Here is a 20463-nt window from a genome sequence, read left to right on the forward strand (position 1 = left end):
AGTGTGTGAAGAGTGGGAGAAGAGGGTTGCATTGACAATCCAACACAATGGGCAGCACATTGAACACATTTTATAAGTGGTCAGAAACTTGTAAACAACTCATGAAAGAATAAAGTTACGTTAAAACCAAGCACACCATTGTTTTTCTTGTGAAATTCCCAATAAGTTTGTGTCACATGACCCTCTTCCTATTGAAAAAACAAAAGTTGGATTCAAAATGGCCGCCATGGTCACCACGCATCTTGAAAAGTCCCCCCCCCCTCACATATACTAATGTGCCACAAACAGGAAGTTAATATCACCAACCATTCCCATTTTATTAAGGTGTATCCATATAAATGGCCCACCCTGTATATTGTACGCTAGGGTGATTTTTTTTATATATATATAATTTCGGTTGCTTACTTTGAAAATCTTGACAGACCTCTTTAACCCTTTCAGTACCGAGCGTATATACGTTCCGTATATCATCCGTTTTTTTTTTTTTTTTGCGGATGCATTGTAAAATTACCTATCATTGTCCACAAAGTAGAAAAAAAATAGGGCATGCACTATTTTTTTTGCCGGGCAATGGAACGGACATAAAAAGCTAAATTTTAGTGGCTCACCAGTCCTCCTGATAGATAGGTGCGCACCCCCTGTGCTAAAATGGACCTAAAGATATATGTCATAAAGTGGATGAGTGCCCCTCATCCACTTTATTACAATGGAACGGACATACTGATGCAGACAACACACAGTGTGCTGTTCGCGTTTTTTCGGACCCATTGAAATGAATGGGTCCGCATCTATCCGCCCAAAAAAATGAACAGACACGGAAACAAACGACGTTCGTGTGCATGTAGCCTAAATCCCAGGCTGATTTTTGCAAATCTGACATGCGTCACTTTATGTGCTAATAACTTTGGAACACATTTACTTATCCAAGCCGTTCTGAGATTGTTTTCTCGTGACACATTGTACTTCATGATAGTCATAAATTTGAATCAGTATATGACACCTTTTATGAAAAAAATCCCAAATTTACCCCAAATTTTGAAAAATTCACAATTTTCTAAATTTGAATTTCTCTACTTTTAAAACAGATAGTAATACCTCATAAAATAGTTATCAATCAACATTCCCCATGTGTCTGCTTTATGTTGGCATCATTCTGTAAATGGCATTTTATTTTTTAGGACGTTAGAAGGCTTCAAATTTTAGAAGCAATTTTTCTAATTTTTACCAAAATTTCCAAAACCATTTTTTTTAATCACCAATTTAGTTATAAAGTGATTTTGAGGGGCTTATGTAATTGAAACCCCCTATTATTGACCCTATTTTAAAAACTACACCCCTCAAATTATTCAAAACTGATGTTACAAACTTTGTTAACCCTTGATGTGTTCCACAAGAATGAAATGAAAATGAGGTTAAATTTCAACATTTCACTTTTTTGGTAGATTTTTTTATGTTAATCAATATTTACTTGCAACACAGCAAGGGTTAACAGCAAAATAAACCTCAATATGCATTACATCGATTCTGTAGTTTACAGAAATACCCCATATGTGCCAGTAGTCATAAGGAAAGCAGCGCAGAGTTTGCTAGAATGGTTTTTAGGCGCCATTTTGTATTTGAAGACACCCTGAGGTACCACTACAGTGTAGACCCCTCCAGGAGTATTTCAAGGTGTGTAGTAAGCACTTTGACCTATCAGGCGTTTCACAGAATTAGGAAATACTTGGCTGAGAAAATGAAAAATTAAAATTTTTTCCAGAAAAAGTTGCTTTACACCAAAATTTTTCACTTTTCACAAGGGCTAACAGTACAAAATGCACCCAACATTTTCTTACCCATTTCCCCCTGAATACGGCAACACCCCAATTTTTCACTTTTATAAGGGGTTAAAGGAGAAAATGCACCCCAGTATGTGTTCCCCATTTACTCCTCATTCAGGAAACATCCCATAGGTGCTTGTAGCCTGCTATATGGGCGCATAGCAGGGCTCTAGAAGCAAAGTGCAAATATGGATTTGGCAGGCCTGAATAAATAGACATTGATTTTAGGTGCCATGTCGCATGTTAAAAAATTCCTGAGGAAATCATTTTGGAAAGAGCACCCCCGTGCGAACATTTTAAGTGGTGGAAAGGGTACTTTTCAGCAAACAGGAGGCAGAAACACTTGTTAAAGGATTTTAAAGCACACATTTGTGAAAATAAAAAATTACTAGCAGACCCCAGTTTTTCACTTTCACAAGGGGTTAAAGGAGAAAATTCACCCCATTTGTTCCCCATTTTCTCCCCATTCAGGAAACACCCCATATGTGCTTGTAGCCTGCCGTATGGGGGCATAGCAGGGCTGTAGAGGCAAACTGCAAAATATGGATTTGGCAGGCCTGAATAAATAGACATGGCTTTTACGTGACATGTCGCATGTTAAAAAAAATTCCTGAGGTCCCCAGAAATTAAAAACCCCAAGAAGTGACCCCATTTTGGAAAGAGCATCCCCGTACGAACATTTTAAGTGGTGGAAAGGGTACTTTTCAGCAAACAGGCGACTCACAGAAGGCAGAAACACTTGTTAAAGGATTTCAAAGCATCCTGTATCCTTTGCCCATTTTTCCTCACCGTTAAACTTTATTATTTTACCCAACCCCTTCCTTATTATCCTATACACTTGAGAGATAGTGACCCTAATTGTCGTACATTGATAGCAAAAATCTATAGACTTCCGGTTCCGGCGCACGCATGGGCGGCAGGGAGTGAGAACAGCTCCGTGCCCCACCGCCCGATAAACCATCTAAACCGCCGCACCAGCCTGCTGATAAACTGTGTCGGAGCGCTGATTACAGCTCCGACGACATCATGGACAAATTTGTGCAGAAAAGCGGCGGCTGCACACCTGACTCGCCGGGACCGCACCAGAGACCCGCGCATCCGCGGGGTAAGATGGCGGCAGCGGCAGATAAGGCAGACAAGTCACAGAGGGTCACCAGGTCTGCTTCCCAACCCCCCCCCCCCCCCCCCCCTACACACACACCTCTACAGGGCGATTCAGACCAGGAACAGCAGGAGGGGGACGACAGGGAGCCCTTACCTAGCCCTGCAATAGATTTGCCTGCGGTCTGCAAAGAAATGGCGATGGCGGTAGCTCAGCTGTTAGCACCAGATATCAAATCCACCTTGGAGGCGACGGTCGCCACCACGCTCCAACAATTACAAAATGAAGTCTCCAGCCACACCGTACAAATAGCAGAAATGGAGCAGCGGATCCTTATGATAGAGGCGGAGCTGGAGAAAACGAAGTCCCAAAGCAGGGAAGCGCTTTACAATAATTAAGCCCTCAAGGAGAAACTAGACGACCTGGAGAATCGCTCCAGGAGAAACAACTTGCGAATAGTGGGGCTGCCAGAATCCATTCCGCCAAGCCAACTTGGCGCTGGGCCTACAGGGCGTGTTCACGGTGGAGAGGGCACACAGATTGGGCCCCCAACAGACACCAAGCCAAGAGAAGGGCAATTCAACCCCCGCGCTGAGGCCTAGAAACTCGATAGCGCGATACCTGAATTACGCGGCGAAAGAGGAGATCCTCAGTAAATACCGGCGCTCCCCTCACCAGCTTATGGTACGGGGTCACAAACTCCTGCTCTTTGGGGACTATTCGGCAGAGGTGGCTAGGCGCAGGCAGGCATTTTTGGATATTTGCTCCACCCTAGCCAAAATAAAGGTCAAGTTCTTGCTTCAGTATCCCGCTCTCCTCAGAGTGTTCCGAGAGGATGGTACCGTCCAGACTTTCCAGACCACGAAAGAGGCACAAGAGGGACTGCGGGTCAAGGAGGACTCTGGTGACGCTCGCTCCAGCACACCCGGGAGATTCCAAGGAACAAGTCGAGGGAGAAAAGAGGGTAGACCACCACACAGGGGATCTCAGCGAGCAACGAGAGAGTCCGGCAGCCAGGGGCCTATTTTCTCTCAGAGCCAGGATCCATCCTGGGGATGACGAGGCGGTTCTTTGGCCCCTTTTTTCTTCGGGACACGTGAGCGAATGATTATTCTGAACGTTTCCTGAGTCTCCTTAGCGAGAGACGCTGGGCTGGTGTTCTATTGGGGGACAGTTGGAGGGGTGGAAATGGCCAAGGCGAGTAGAGAATTTTATGCAAAAGGCGAAGTGGGCACATATCCGAGATTAATATGTTGTATAGCATGCCAGATAGTTGCAACGGCTATGCATATGTTTTGAAAAAAGTGAAGTTAAAAGGTTATGTTATAACGTTGCTTAAGAGGAAAATGGGTGGGGTTCTTATGAGAGGGGGGAGGGAGGGGGGCGGGTGCTTCTGACCATTCCGAATACCTTAGGTTCACTCGGTCAACTAAGGCTAGATTGGGTAGGGAGCCCTGATACAGGGCAGCTATTGTCTCCACGGGACGCGTCTCAGTCAGATCAACAACACGGTCCCACACCATGCGGATAGTGACATGGAATGTAAAGGGACTGAGATCCCCATTAAAGAGGATCCCTATTCTCCGCCACCTCCAAAAATTGGACATAGATGTGTCCTTGCTACAAGAGATGCATCTCGAGGAGACAGCTCTTTGGAGATTGAAAAAAATGTGGGTGGGTCAAGTGGTTGGCTCCTCCTCGTTAGGGAATAAGGCGGGGGGTTCTTGTCCATTTTCACAAACGTCTACGGACCACTATCACCTCCGTTGACACATTGGTAGAAGGGAGGATGCTAAGGGTGAAATTGCAGTTGCAGGGGGGTACCCTAACAATATTCAATGTGTATGCCCCAAATTCCTGTCAAACCGAGTTCTATAACAAACTGGGATCCAGTATTTTGCAAGAGGGCCAGGGTCCCTTAATAGTGGCAGGGGACTTTAACAGAGTTCATATAGTAGAGGAAGATAGGCGACAGAGTACCACACGAGGGGCCCCGAGGAAGGGAGAGTCTTCCACTCTCCTACCACTACTGCGAGACACAGGGTTGGTGGATGCCTGGAGACACCATCATCCGATGGAGAGGGAATACACACATTATTCACATTCACAAATGTCCTGGTCACGAATAGACTACATATTGATCTCCTTAAACATGCTTTTAAAAGTCCAGAGGGTGGCAGTACTGGACTTGGCCCGGTGCTGCTGCGTCTAATTGACGAGATACTACGTGGACCGGACTATGTATGGAGACTCCCCCAACACCTCTTATTAGACGAAGACTTCCCCGACAGACTCAGGGGGTGGTGGTGGGAATTCCTACAGGACAACAGCGAACATATATGTTTAAGGAGCCATATATGTTTAAGGAGCAGCTTATGTTCCTGCGTGCCATAATGGATTTGCGTCCGTAAGTAATATTTTCATAATCTACGAATGATGTTATAGTAATGTGAATAATATGATGTAACGTATATATCAGCTAACTATATTTGAGCCTTCAATGCAATTTTGATGTGGGCTTGGTGTCTAAGAAATATTAGTAATAATATCCCATCTGTCATGTGTATGCGCCTATATATTTTTTGTGCAGATTGTATCCAAAAGTGCTAAATGTATTTTTCATATAATGGTGTGGATTCTTTCAAATTGTGTCAAGTATAGCTGGCCTTAGTTGCCAATAGCAACCAGTATCATTCTTCTATTTTGTTATTTTTGGATTTTGGATAAATTAACAGGGGAATGTCCGAGAAACACATGACACCCATTTGATAACTGTTCACTAATGTTTTTCCACCTTTTTTAATAGAACGGAGGACAACCTTGAGGAGGACGTGGAGGAGCCTTTGGAGCAGCACTCCAGTGCCTGTGAGGCAGAAGGGCCATCCTCGCCACCTCCTACTGATGTTGAAGAAGGGAGAGCATCCAGTGCGTCCCAAGCGACTGCTCCCCCTCCTATGGAAGTTGAGGCAGCATTGGCAGGCCACACACGCCGAAAGAGACCAGCCCAGCCTGTGCACACCTCAGTAAACCTGCAGGTGCTTGAGTACCTCAATCATGCACGCCATGAGGACACTTTTGACCTCTACGCAAGGAGTCTGGCCACCCACTTTCGGAATCTGCCTCCAGAACGATACTTTCATATCCAATCGGTAATCAGTATTGCTCTGGAGGCAGCCACTCCTCCTAATGTTCCTTCGGATCTTTTTAGGGCCTGTGAGTACTGGCGGATATATGGCAACACCAGTGGGCCTGTGCCAAGGCCACCTCTGCAAATGTACCCACAGCCATCCCAATACCCTCCTCAAGGGCAACACTATGGCCCCCCACCTCAGCATTATGGGCCTACATACAGTGGAGAGGCCGCTTACCGGGCAAACGGGCCCCTCATCTTCACAGAGTATGCCAGCGCCACAGCCAGGTCCCTCCTCACATGCCACTTACCATGGCCCACAGTATGAGGCAGGCGCATCCTCGCCCACATGTTTTGTTCAGTTATCATTTTTTATAGTGTATTTTATTTAGTTATGTTGGCCAGGACAGGAGGTCCTATCAGCAAAAAATATAAAGGTGAAACTGATAATCTTTATTAAACACGTTTATTTTGGTTATTTACTTGTCTGCTTTTTCTTAATGAACACTTTATTATTTAACGTTATTGTTTACAGACTCATTCCACATCTCCCTCGGGATACTTTTTATTATCATACATTACACACACAATGTACACTATGGATGTATTGGAATGTGTTTTACAGTATTCAAATAACTATACCCTTTATTTCAAGTACACAAGGCCAAATACGTTCTTTATTCAACATCTTCAGAATACATGTCCGTCATTAAAATATCATGTACTACAATGTACACACTTTTATTTAAACATTACATTAATAATATATAGTAAAGTAGCCACAATACTCCTACTAGACAAAAAAAAAACATAGTCTCCTGGGACATCGCAGAGAATATCAGATAGCAGTGAGCAGGGATGGGCAAAGTGCGGCTCTCCAGCTGTTGCAGAACTCCAACTCCCAGCCTGCCAAGACTGCCTACAGCTATCAGCCTACAGCAGGGAATGGTTGGAGTTGTATTTTAGCCACAGCTGTAGAGCCACACTTTTTCCAACACTGGACTAGAGACATGTGAGTGCATCTGACAGGTGTTTCAGTGTTTATTTTCTGGTGGTTGTGGGGCGGATCACACCTCTACACAGATGGTGCTTGGGGTCGGTGAAGAGGGCTACTTTCCTTTCGCCTCTCAGGGTGTACTTAGCTCAGCATATTTACCAATGATGGTTGTTTGGGTATCCTGTGCGCCCCGCTCATCTCAAGCTAAGTTCTCCTGATTTTCCTAGTTGTGTGTTTTGCCTCGGTCTCAGGGAGACGATGGGCCCTTCACGGTGAAAGGTAAGGGATATTTCATCCCCTGCTCTCTATATTTGGCCTTGGGACAGTATGAGCAGGGAATACTGTAGGTTCCAGCGTATGAGTTTGCACACCATGAGGACTTGCTCATACTGTCACCTGTCATGGCGAGGCTCCCGCCTGGATTGGAGGTCACCTTTCACTCTTCACTAGATTTGAGGCATAGTGTGTGTACTTGGTCATGTTTGTTAATTTGTTGTTCCCCTTAACCACAATTACCGTTATTGATGATTTCGCAAATATAACACATCACATTGCTCGGTTCCTATTAATGAGGTATTAGTCCATATTTCACAGACATTTATAATAAACATATTGTGTAGAAATATCAATAGAATATCAGCTATTGGTATATTTCGCACATTCTGATAAATCTCCCCCGGATGTCTGCCAAATATGTAAGCTCGCAACCCACGTCAAGGGTCCTCATTGTCTTGCGAGTCCCTAACTACAAAAATATGAACAAACTAACTAAAAAAAATATCCATCCAGGATGTATCCACTCTATATAGTCATCTTGAGTGAAATTCGAAATAAATTTAGGTATCACTGCGGGAATATTGCCGGGAAGTAAAAGGAAAAGAACCAGCTGGAGAAGAAAAATAATCTGCAAATAATTCCCTCACCCTCAGTCCTGCTGAACCAGCTCTTCCGAGTTGAGAGGGCTCTCCATGGTCTGGTGCTGTAAAGGCTTGGGTATCTTCGTCCTGAGTAGCCTCATATACAGGGCCGTCTTTAATATTGATTGGACCCTGGGCAAAAATTTACTTGGGCCCCCTGGATCCCGCTTTCCCACACCTTAGAAGGCAATCACGCTCTCCACCACAACACACACACACATAAAAAATCCACACACCTGGTAGAGTACAGTGAATGACTGTAAATACTTCCAGTTCTGAAGACTCCAGCGGCTCAGGATCAGTGCTCTGGAAGTGGGCACCGCTCTGCAGGAAGGAGACCGGGGCTCGGCTTACCCTAGTGTTCCAGTGCACCCCAGCACCCCACAGTATGCAGTATAGCACCCTATAGTATACAGCAACCCACAGTATGCAGTATAGTACCCTATAGTATACAGCACCCCACAGTATGCAGTATAGTACCCTATAGTATACAGCAACCCACAGTATGCAGTATAGTACCCTATAGTATACAGCAACCCACAGTATGCAGTATAGCACCCTATAGTATACAGCACCACACAGTATGCAGTTTAGCACCCCACACTATACAGTACCCCACAGTATAATAGTAGAGCAGTATAGCAGCCCACAGTATACAGCACCCCACAGTATACAACTCACAGTATACAGCACCCCAAACAATACACGATACAGCCCCCCACACTATACAGTACAGCAGTATAGCACTCCACACTATACCGCACCCTCAGTATACATTATACAGACCCCCACAGTATACAGTACAGCAGTATAGCCCCCCCACACTATACAGGCCCCCCCACACTATACAGCCCCCCACAGTATACAGGCCCCCACCCCCACAGTATACAGCCCCCCCCCCCCCCCGTAGTATACAGGCCCCCACACAGTATACAGGCCCCCACACAGTATACAGGCCCCCCACACAGTATACAGGCCCCCACACAGTATACAGGCCCCCACACAGTATACAATCCCACACAGTATACAGTCCCACACAGTATACAGCCCCCCACAGTATACAGCCCACCACACAGTATACAGCCCACACACAGTATACAGCCCACCACACAGTATACAGCCCACCACACAGTATACAGCCCCCCACACAGTATACAGCCCACCACGCAGTATACAGCCCCCCACACAGTATACAGCCCACCACACAATATACAGCCCCCCACACAGTATACAGCCCCCCACACAGTATACAGTCCCACCACACAGTATACAGCCCACCACACAGTATACAGGCCTCCACACAGTATACAGGCCCCCACACAGTATACAGCACCCCACTATACAGTAGTTTACAGTATATTAACATAACAGCCCCTGTCACCTTTTTCTAATGTAATCTTCACACAAAAAAAGCTCCACAGTTAACTTCTGCAACACTCCACAGGACCTGTGATGACCTCATAGCCATGTGACCAGTAATTGCTAGGTTACTGGTCACATGGTGATGATGTCATTAAGGTCCTAAATCACAACTTTAACACAGTACGATCATGATGCCTGGAATCCTGGTAGAGCTGACAGCCTGACACCCGGGGCAGTGGCTAGCAGGGCTCAAGAGGCAGCTGCCTTGGGCCCCCCAGGAGCAACTGGGCCCGGGGCAGCTGCCCCTTTTGCCCCTTGGTAAAGACGGCCCTGCTCATATATACAAATGTAATTATGGAGGACTACACACGCTTTGATGACTGTGTTTACATTTTCCGGGGCCATCTGGATGGCAGAAAGAAAGATACGCCATTCGCTGGCTAAGATCCCGAAGGCACACTCCACATATCTTCGGCCACGGCTTAGGCGATAATTGAAGGTTTTCCTTTTTGCGTCCAATCCTCGACTGGGAAAGGGACGCATGAGGTTTGGAGGGAGTGCAAATCCCTCATCACCAACTACGACAAAGCGTGCAGGTGGTCCAGAGGATCCAGGAAGAGGAGCTGGCTGGGGAATGTCCAGTTGGTTGGTCTGAAGCCACCGACTCATTCTGGAAGCCCGGAAGATGTGAGCATCTACCGAACTTCCATAGGCCCCGATATCTACAATTATAAACCTGTAGTTTGTGTCAACCAAGGCCAACAAAACTGCTTTTATAATTATAGAATCGGGACCCTGAGTTCGGTGGCTTCTTCACCCGTATGTGCTTTCCATCAAGGGCACCAATACAGTTGGGAAATTGTGCCCTCTCCAGGAAGCCCTGGGCAATATTTAGCCACTGCTGTCTTGTTGGTTGTGGCAGCTCGCAGCCGCAACCAAACAGTGGCACAGGTTCCCCTTACTATGCCAGCTATGGTTGAGGTCCCCATGCGAAACTCGAAGTGGAGTGACGAAAAAGAATTCCCTGTGGCCAAAAATCTGTAGGGAAACAGAAAAAATTACATTTAAGTATGAAAACACTGTAACCATACTCTCTTTTAGGGCTCAGGCACACAAACTTGTGCTGGCTGTTATGTGCATTGGGGACCGCTATTTGCGGCCCTAAATGCATGGCAGCATCCGTGCGCATGGCGCAGACAGATCCAGACCCATTCAACTTGAAGGGGTATGTGATCTGTGTACGCCCCCAAAAAGTGGTGCTTGCACTCGTTTTTGCCGGGGCTGAGGCACGTACTGAAAACATCATCTATAAATCCACAATAATTTACTTTTATGTCTTTATAACTACACACTATTTTACCTACCGGAGAGTTATTATGAGCCGTTCCTCTGCAGAAACACAATGACACATGTTGGTGTCCATGAAGGTCAACCCAGGCCTCAACTCCGCCAAAAGCAGATCAAAGGTGGAAATGGACATTCGGCAGTAAACAAAAATTTTTGCAGGGTGCGCACGAAGGTCGGAATACAGGCTGGCAAACTGACCTTTACTAGCCCTCTGCGCCATAATCGGATGAACCCACATTCTCTTCCTCTGCGGTTCCTCCTCAATACTTTCTCTCCGCTCCCCTAAGCAACGGGATACCAGCCAGTGCAAAAGCACATGGTCAGTATACGATAAGTAGAAAGCAGACATCCTGCTAAGGAACAAAATCAAACACACAACACAACAGCTTCTATCCACAAAAAATTGAGCTTTCCCAAAAAGAAGAGCATGCTGGGGGTATTTATATGTCTGGATAATGAACATGTGACTCAAAAGGATTGTTGCGTATTTTTTCACGCGCGGAAAAAACGCAGGCAATCCGCATGTCACCCGCGCGGAAAAAACGCAAACCCTGAATGCAATCGCAGTGAAAACTGACTTGTTTTAGTGTCAAAATCGCACCATTTTCCCTGAACGCATCCGGCCCCAATCCGCAACGCCCGTGTGAAAGAGGCCTTAGGCTGGGTTCACACGAGCGTGTCCGGATTAGTTCCGGATGCGTCCCGGTGTGTTGCGGCAAACCCGCGCGAGTAGGAATGCAATTGCAGTCAGTTTTGACTGCGATTGCGTTCCGTTGTTCAGTTTTTATCGTGCGTGTGCAATGTGTTTTGCACGCGCGTGATAAAAAACCGACTGTGGTACCCAGACCCGAACTTCTTCACAGAAGTTCAGGTTTGGGTTCGGTGTTGTGTAGATGTTATTATTTTCCCTTATAACATGGTTATAAGGGAAAATAATAGCATTCTGAAAACAGAATGCATAGTAGGTGATCAGTTGAGGGTTAAAAAAAATAAAAAAAATTAACTCACCTTCTCCGTTTGTTCGCGTAAGTCCCGGTCTCTTCTTTACTTCTCAAAAGATGAACTATGGGCTAAAGGACCTTTGATGACGTAAGATCACATGCTCCAATCACATGGTGATGGACCATGTGATTGGAGCATGTGATCTTACGTCATCAAAGGTCCTTTAGCCCATAGTTCATCTTTTTAAAGAACTAAAGACCGGGAGAACTACGCGAACAAGAGGACAAGGTGAGTTAATTTTTTTTATTTTTTAACCCTCAATTGACCTTCTACTAAGCATTCTGTATTCAGAATGCTATTATTTTCCCTTATAACCATGTTATAAGGGAAAATAATACAGTGTATAGACAGTCACCTAGCAACCGTGCGTGAAAATCGCACCGCATCCGCACTTGCTTGCAGATGCTTGCGATTTTCACGCAACCCCATTCACTTCTATGGGGCCTGCGTTGCGTGAAAAACGCAGAATATAGAGCATGCTGCGATTTTCACGCAACGCATAAGTGATGCGTGAAAATCATCGCTCATCTGAACAGCCCCATTGAAATGAATGGGTCCAGATTCAGTGCGGGTGCAATGCGTTCACCTACCGCATTGCACCCGCGCGGAAATCTCGCCCATGTGAACGCAGCCTTAAACTACTAGCGAAACTCCTGGCCACCAGGTTAGCCTCAGTGTTGCCGGCGATAATTAGGGATCATCAGGTTGGTTTCATGAAAGGCAGGTCCGCGGTAACTAACATAAGGAGGGTTTTAGCAGTTCAGGACAGTCTGAGGGGAAAATCAGGAGTGGGGACTCCGGCTCTTTTGGCAGTGGATGCCGAAAAAGCTTTCGATAACGTGAGTTGGCAATGGCTAGGGAAGGTTTTAGACTCTATAGGCCTAACGGGAGAATTCCGGAACTGCGTACGTGCCCTTGTACTCCCAACCCCAAGCGAAGGTTAGCATGCCTGGTTTTCTCTCCAGTACAATGCGCCTAGAGAAGGGGACACCGCAGGGATGCCCCTTATCCCCCCTACTATTCAATTTAGCAATGGAGCCATTGGTGCGGTACCTTAAAGAGACAAATTTATTCGAGGGAATAAGAATAGGCAGAGAGGAGGTGAAACTTGCATGCTTCGCAGACGACTTATTGTTGTTCATAGACTCCCCAAACACCCAGCTTCAGGGGATACTAGAGTCCCTGGCATACTATGGCTCAGTCACGGGATACAAAATAAACGTTTCCAAAAGCCAACTTCTTTTCTTCACCCGCACTCCATCTGACACAGCATACTACAATAATGTGGAGGTCAGAAATGACTACATGACGTAACTGGGTATAAAAGTGGGACGAGACCGGGGAAACTTTATTCCCTAAATTATCCTCCTTTGATACAAAAGATAGTACAAGACTTGATCAAGTGGAGAGATCTCCCACTGTCCCTGAGTGGTAGGGCGCATTTAATCAAAATGTCTTGTTTCTCACGATTATTGTACCCTCTGCAGACTATCCCCCTATTATTGAAACATGCGGACATTGTGAGGTTACAGTCGGCTTCCACGGCTTTTCTTTGGACAAATAAAAGACCCCGGATAGCATACAGCAAACTCACAATGCTGAAATGGGAGGGAGGACTCCAACTGCCAAATATTAGGCACTTCAATTTAGCGGCCCTTTTCCGCCATGTGAGGGATTGGATATGGGGATCCGCCCACTTCTGGGCAACACCGTTAGAGAGGGAACTGGCGCAGCCATGGCACCGGGGAGCGCTTCTTCACTCCAGGCTACGTGACGTCCCTCCCCAAATTAAACATAGTGTAATATTAAGAGACACGATGATGGCATGGAAAGCCACGAGGAATATATAGAGAGTCCCATTCTATTTGTCGCCACAAATGCCCTTATGGACACTTCCGGCATTCCCCCAAGGTAGAGAGAATAAAATGTTTAAAGTATGGAGAGAAAAGGGGATGCAGCGATTGAGCCACGTGTTAGACCCATCAGGTCAGGCCTTGACTCCGTGGGAGGACTTAAAAACCAAATACCAGCTGACGGACGCTCATTTCCTCTCGTACCATCGGGTAAAATCTTACTGCAACTCACAAGCAACCGAGCTGGGAGAGGCGGATAGGCTGCTGTGGTTGGAGGCGCTTCCCCATTCTTAACTAACTGTGATACATAAATTATACCATACTTTTCCCAATACTTGTATTCTGCAATTAATTGAAATTCTCTCAAATTGCTATTACACCACAAAGGTGAAAAATGTGAAGTGTTCAAGATTCCTAGTATTCTTTTAATTTTTTTCCCAGGCCAAGTCAACCATTAGACATATTGGGCACTTTTTCCCTTTATTTTTAATATATCCTGTCTCTAATATGCTAAATATATTATACTTTGGGCCATTAAAGCCCCTTTCTAGATATTCTTTTATATTATTTCCCCTGGATTTTAGCCACTGGACTTGAGAGACCAAATAATATCCGTGGAAAAAGGGAACCGATAGCCCTCCATCCTCTTCCGCTAACCAAAGATATTTTTGTTTTAGTTTTACCCTTTTTCTTCCCCAGATTAAGTCATTCAGCAGTTGTTCCAGATGGTTAAAGAAACAATCCTCTATTCAAACTGGACAGGCTGCCAAAATATACAAAATCTGGGGAAGTAACACCAGAATGGGGGAATATATATAAAAATATAAAAAGGACAACGATTTCTAGTAACTTTAGGATAATTTACTTTAATATTATACATGGAATATACACTCACCTAAAGAATTATTAGGAACACCATACTAATGCGGTGTTGGACCCCCTTTTGCCTTCAGAACTGCCTTAGTTCTACGTGGCATTGATTCAACAAGGTGCTAATAGCATTCTTTAGAAATGTTGGCCCATATTGATAGGATAGCATCTTGCAGTTGATGGAGATTTGAGGGATGCACATCCAGGGCACGAAGCTCCCGTTCCACCACATCCCAAAGATGCTCTATTGGGTTAAGATCTGGTGACTGTGGGGGCCATTTTAGTACAGTGAACTCATTGTCATGTTCAAGAAACCAATTTGAAATGATTCGAGCTTTGTGACATGGTGCATTATACTGCTGGAAGTAGCCATCAAAGGATGGATACATGTTCTCATTCTGTTTACGCCAAATTCGGACTCTACCATTTGAATGTCTCAACAGAAATCGAGACTCATCAGACCAGGCAACATTTTTCCAGTCTTCAACAGTCCAATTTTGGTGAGCTTGTGCAAATTGTAGCCTCTTTTTCCTATTTGTAGTGGAGATGAGTGGTACCCGGTGGGGTCTTCTGCTGTTGTAGCCCATCCGCCTCAAGGTTGTGCGTGTTGTGGCTTCACAAATGCTTTGCTGCATACCTCGGTTGTAACGAGTGGTTATTTCAGTCAACGTTGCTCTTCTATCAGCTTGAATCAGTCGGCCCATTCTCCTCTGACCTCTAGCATCCACAAGGCATTTTTGCCCACAGGACTGCCGCATACTGGATGTTTTTCCCTTTTCACACTATTCTTTGTAAACCCTAGAAATGGTTGTGCGTGAAAATCCCAGTAACTGAGCAGATTGTGAAATACTCAGATCGGCCCGTCTGGCACCAACAACCATGCCACGCTCAAAATTGCTTAAATCGCCTTTCTTTCCCATTCTGACATTCAGTTTGGAGTTCAGGAGATTGTCTTGACCAGGACCACACCCCTAAATGCATTGAAGCAACTGCCATGTGATTGGTTGACCAGATAATTGCATTAATGAGAAATAAAGCAGGTGTTCCTAATAATTCTTTAGGTGAGTGTATATGACTCCATTACTGCTAAGTAAGATCTACAAAGAACGAAAATCAAATTGTTGGAAATGTAGAGAAGAGGCTGCCGATTATATGCATCTGATATGGAGCTGTTTAAAACTGCAATCCTTTTGGAGAGAGGTTTTTGGTCTCCTAAGTGCAGAGTCCCTAGTATCTCTCCCACTGAAACCGGAAGTGGCTGTCCTGGGCAGTATCCAATTATCAATTAGGGGAAAAAGAAAAAAAAAAGATCTGGATAACAGGTCTTATGGCGGCAAGAGTTATTATCGCAAGAGAGTGGGGCTCCAAAAGAGCACACAATATTATCGAGTGGAAAAATTTATTGGCCAGGATCGAGAGGTTTGAGGAATATGCAATAAGTAGTACAATCAGTCGCTGATGGGCGGTGACGTCGCCCGGCCGGGGGTAGGGCGGTGGGGAGAGAGAGAGAGATTAAAAATAATGTATACCCCTTAGGGGGGATCGATTATCGTGCCCACCGAGACAGCCATCACAGGGCGGGGAGACTGAGGGGGGTGGTTGATTTAAGGTGGGGGATAAATTAATTTGAATAGACAATGAGAGGTCTGAGTATAAGCAATGTGGAGCTCAGAGGGGAGTTTGGTAATCCCCCAAAATAGAACAGATTGCTTACTACTTTTGTACTGTTTCTGTTTACAGTGATCTATAATTTATTATGATGACTGTTTTTTTAGAGTGTATATTGATGTACTCAGATTTTGTATTATCAAATTGCATTTTAATTTTGTATTATGAAAGGAATTTAAAAAAATATAAAAATTAAAATAAAAAAAAGGATTTCAAAGCACACATTTGTGAAAATAAAAAATTTCTAGCAGACCCCAATTTTTCACTTTCACAAGGGGTTAAAGGAGAAAATGCACCCCAGTATGTGTTCCCCATTCTGGAAACACCCCATATGTGCTTGTAGCCTGCCGTATGGGCGCATAGCAGGGATCTAGAGGCCAAGTGCAAAATATGGATTTTGCAGGCTTGAATAAATAGACATGGATATGAGGTGCCATGTCGCATGTTAAAAAATTCCTGAGGTCCCCAAAAATTTAAAACTCCAAAAAGTGACCCCATTTTGGAAAGAGCACCCCCATGCGAACATTTTAAGTGGTGGAAAGGGTACTTTTCAGCAAAAAGGTGTCTCACAGAAGGCAGAAACACTTGTTAAAGGATTTCAAAGCACACATTTGTGAAAATGAAAAATTACTAGCAGACCCCAATTTTTCACTTTCACAAGGGGTTAAAGGAGAAAATGCACCCCAGTATGTGTTCCCCATTTTCTCCCCATTCAGAAAACACCCCATATGTGCTTGTAGCCTGCCGTATGGGCACATAGCAGGGCTTTAGAAGCAAAGTACAAAATATGGATTTGGCAGGCCTGAATAAAAAGACATGATTTTAGGGGCCATGTCGCATGTTAAAAAATTCCTGAGGTCCCCAGAAATTAAAAACTCCAAGAAGTGACCCCATTTTGGAAAGAGCACGCTCATGCAAACATTTTAAGTGGTGGAAAGGGTACTTTTCAGCAAACAGGTGTCTCACAGAAGGCAGAAACACTTGTTAAAGGATTTCAAAGCACACATTTGTGAAAATAATATTTTTTTAGCAGACCCCAATTTTTCACTTTCACAAGGGGTTAAAGGAGAAAATACACCCCAGTATGTGTTCCCCATTTACTCCCCATTCTGAAAACACCCCATATGTGCTTGTAGCCTGCCGTATGGGCACATAGCAGGGCTTTAGAAGCAAAGTACAAAATATGGATTTGGCAGGCCTGAATAAATAGACATGGATTTTAGGTGACATGTCGCATGTTAAAAAATTCCTGAGGTCCCCAGAAATTAAAAACTCCAAGAAGTGACCCCATTTTGGAAAGAGCACGCCCATGCGAACACTTTAAGTGGTGGAAAGGGTACTTTTAAGCAAACAGGTGTCTTACAGAAGGCAGAAACACTTGTTAAAGAACTTTACGTTGAAGTGGTCAAGGATGGGCCTAATTTTGAACAGACGGTCAAATGCGGGGTCATTCTGGGGTGGGCACTGTGCATTATCGTTGCAATGCAAAAATGTCAATATTGCTTGGAATCGATTAAGGGCCATGGCATTACTGTAAATTGGAGTGTGGTACAAGACTTCCGCACTCCAATACTGATTAATCTTTGGTTTCTTTGCTAAGCCCATATGCAGAAAGAGCCTCCAAAAGGTCATTATCTCTGCTGCATTTACTGGGGTCCAACCTTGGGGTCTAGCGTATGGTATTGTGGGGTTCTGGGCATGGACGTAGGAAGCGGGGGGGGACGGATCCCCCCCAGGAAATACAGCGCGGGACACAGGCCGGAAGAGGCCTGCATCGCATCGCTGCCAAAGAGGTAAGTATAAGTGTTAATTTTTTTAAATATATATACAATACTTTTACTGGAACATGATTGGGGGGGCCAGGCCCTGTTATTACTGGCACATAATGGGGGGGGGGGGGGGGCTCTGTTATTACTGCCACATAATGGGGGGGGCCCTATTATTACTGGCACATAATGGGGGGGGGGCTGTTATTACTGGCACATAATGGGGGGGGCCTGTTATTACTGGCACATAATGGGGGGGCTGTTATTACTGGCACATGATTGGGGGGGCCCTGTTATTACTGGCACATGATTGGGGGGGATGTTATTACTGGCACATAATGAGGGGGGGGCCTGTTATTACTGGCACATGATTGGGGGGCTGTTATTACTGGCACATGATTGGGGGGGGCTGTTATTACTGGCACATGATTGGGGGGGCTTTTATTACTGGCACATGATTGGGGGGCCTGTTATTACTGGCACATGATTGGGGGGCTGTTATTACTGGCACATGATTGGGGGGGCTGTTATTACTGGCACATGATTGGGGGGCTGTTATTACTGGCACATGATTGGGGGGCTGTTATTACTGGCACATGATTGGGGGGCTGTTATTACTGGCACATGATTGGGGGGCTGTTATTACTGGCACATGATTGGGGGGCTGTTATTACTGGCACATGATTGGGCGGGCTGTTATTACTGGCACATGATTGGGGGGGCTGTTATTACTGGCTGATGAGAGGCGCTGGGGGGGCTGATGAGAGGCACTGGGGGCTGCTGAAGAGGCACTGGGGGCTGCTGGAGAGGCACTGGGGCTGCTATGAGGCATGGGGCTCTTATCTGAGGTCTGATTGGGGGTCATTCATATTGGGGTCGGGGCTGAGGTGTGTTCTGAGGTCTTATTAACATTGGGGATCTTACTGGGGCTGTTAGCCGAGGTCCGATTAACATTGGGGGTCTGATTGGTGGTCTGACCTGAGGTGTAATGAAAAATATTTTTTTTCTTATTGTGCCCACTTCCAGCCCGGAGCCCAGCTGCCCAGAGCACTGATCCGGAGCAGCTTGGGGAAAAAGGCCTCACAGTCTCCCACACTCCTTCTGCCTGGCCAAAGCCAGCCAGCACCCCTGGGTCTTCAGAACTGTAAGTAAATTATATATGCCAGAGAAAGTACCCGCCCCGGGTGCCAAATACCCTAGGCACGCCACTGCCCCCAGGTTAGGAATCTAAATCTTTTGTTATCATTCAGTATTATCATTCTTCTTTAAATTTTGTCTTTTCTGGAACCTTAGCTTTATGCTTAAAAGTCAGTTTGAGTGAAGAAAGTCAGAATGGATATCCGCAAGTTTTTTACAAAGCCTAGTAAAGCAAATACATCCTCATCAAGCTCAGAAGCATGTCGACAAAAAGATATCACTGAATCACCAGTCAGGCATCATTTTGTTGAGCCAGAAAAGGAATATGCTGAGACAGTGTCTTCAGAAGCAGTTGGCCTCATGAGTGACTCAAGTAGTGCTGGTTCCAAAGCTTTCCATGGCTGCACTATAGTTTTACTCTTGAAGGGGTACTAGGTTTCTACTGTGCTAAAGCAGCCGTCCTGAATCTGACTCAACTCGAAAAGAACACTGAGCCAGCATGTGTGTGTGTAGGCTTTAGAAATTGGAAAAAAGCTATTGAAAAGTTTAAAAAACATCTGAGTTGTTCTGCTCATACATATTCTATAAAGCAACTATTGCATCATAAAGGTTCGCAACCCATTAATGCTCAGCTTTCACTACAAATTCAACAGCAACAGAATGATGCATGGCTGTGTCTCATCGAGATAGTACAGTCAATAGCCCTGTTGGCAAAACAAGGTCTCCCTCTTCGTGGCCATGAAGACAATGATGGCAATTTTAAACAGTTTCTGCTTGCACGAGCAGATGATGTGTCTTATCTAAAAAATTGGATATCACACAAAGCAGAATACATGAGTCCCGACATTCGAAATGAGATTTTGAAGTTATTGTCTCACACCGTATTACGCCTTATTCGGAAACAGATTGGGAATAATGCCTTTGCAATTATTGTTGATGGCACACAAGATATATCTGGTCAAGAACAAGAAAGTTTCTGTATCCGCTATGTTAATGAAGACTTGTACCCACATGAGGACTTCATAGGCTTATAGCAAGTTGATGAAACAAGAGGATCTGCAATCGCGCAGATTGTCAAGGATGCTTTATGCCGTAATGGGCTTTGTATGTCAATGTTGCGTGGGCAAACATATGATGGAGCTTCAAATATGGCTGGTAAATATCATGGTGCCCAGGCATTAATCAAGCAGGAACATCTACTTGCCATTTATGTCCATTGCGGTGCACATTGCACAAATTTAGTTATGCTGGCCGCAGCACATCAATGTCCAATAATGGAAGATGCACTTATGTGTGTGCAAGATCTTGGCAAACTCTTTGGGCAATCTATGAAATGCAGAACCACACTTTCAGAAATTGTGCATCATGAAGCTGAAGGGCCTCTTAGTCTTGCATATTAAACCATTGTGCCCAACACGCTGGACTGTTAGAGTGAAGCCTGTGAAAAAAATTCTGGATAATTACCAGCTGATTTTGGAAACACTGGGGTGGG

General features: G+C 45.0%; 1 protein-coding gene across 1 annotated transcript; it reads left to right on the forward strand.

Annotated features, from left to right (window-relative positions):
- Window positions 1–3757: 3757 nt before the first annotated feature.
- On the forward strand, window positions 3758–6380 carry LOC120990702. The gene is made up of 3 exons (XM_040419607.1): window positions 3758–3886; window positions 5214–5329; window positions 5729–6380. The coding sequence occupies exons 1-3, from the start codon at window positions 3758–3760 to the stop codon at window positions 6378–6380; spliced, it is 897 nt and encodes a 298-aa protein (XP_040275541.1).
- The last annotated feature ends 14083 nt before the right edge of the window (window positions 6381–20463 follow it).

The sequence above is a fragment of the Bufo bufo genome, chromosome 2 (assembly GCF_905171765.1).
Source record: "Bufo bufo chromosome 2, aBufBuf1.1, whole genome shotgun sequence".
Lineage (NCBI taxonomy): Eukaryota > Metazoa > Chordata > Amphibia > Anura > Bufonidae > Bufo > Bufo bufo.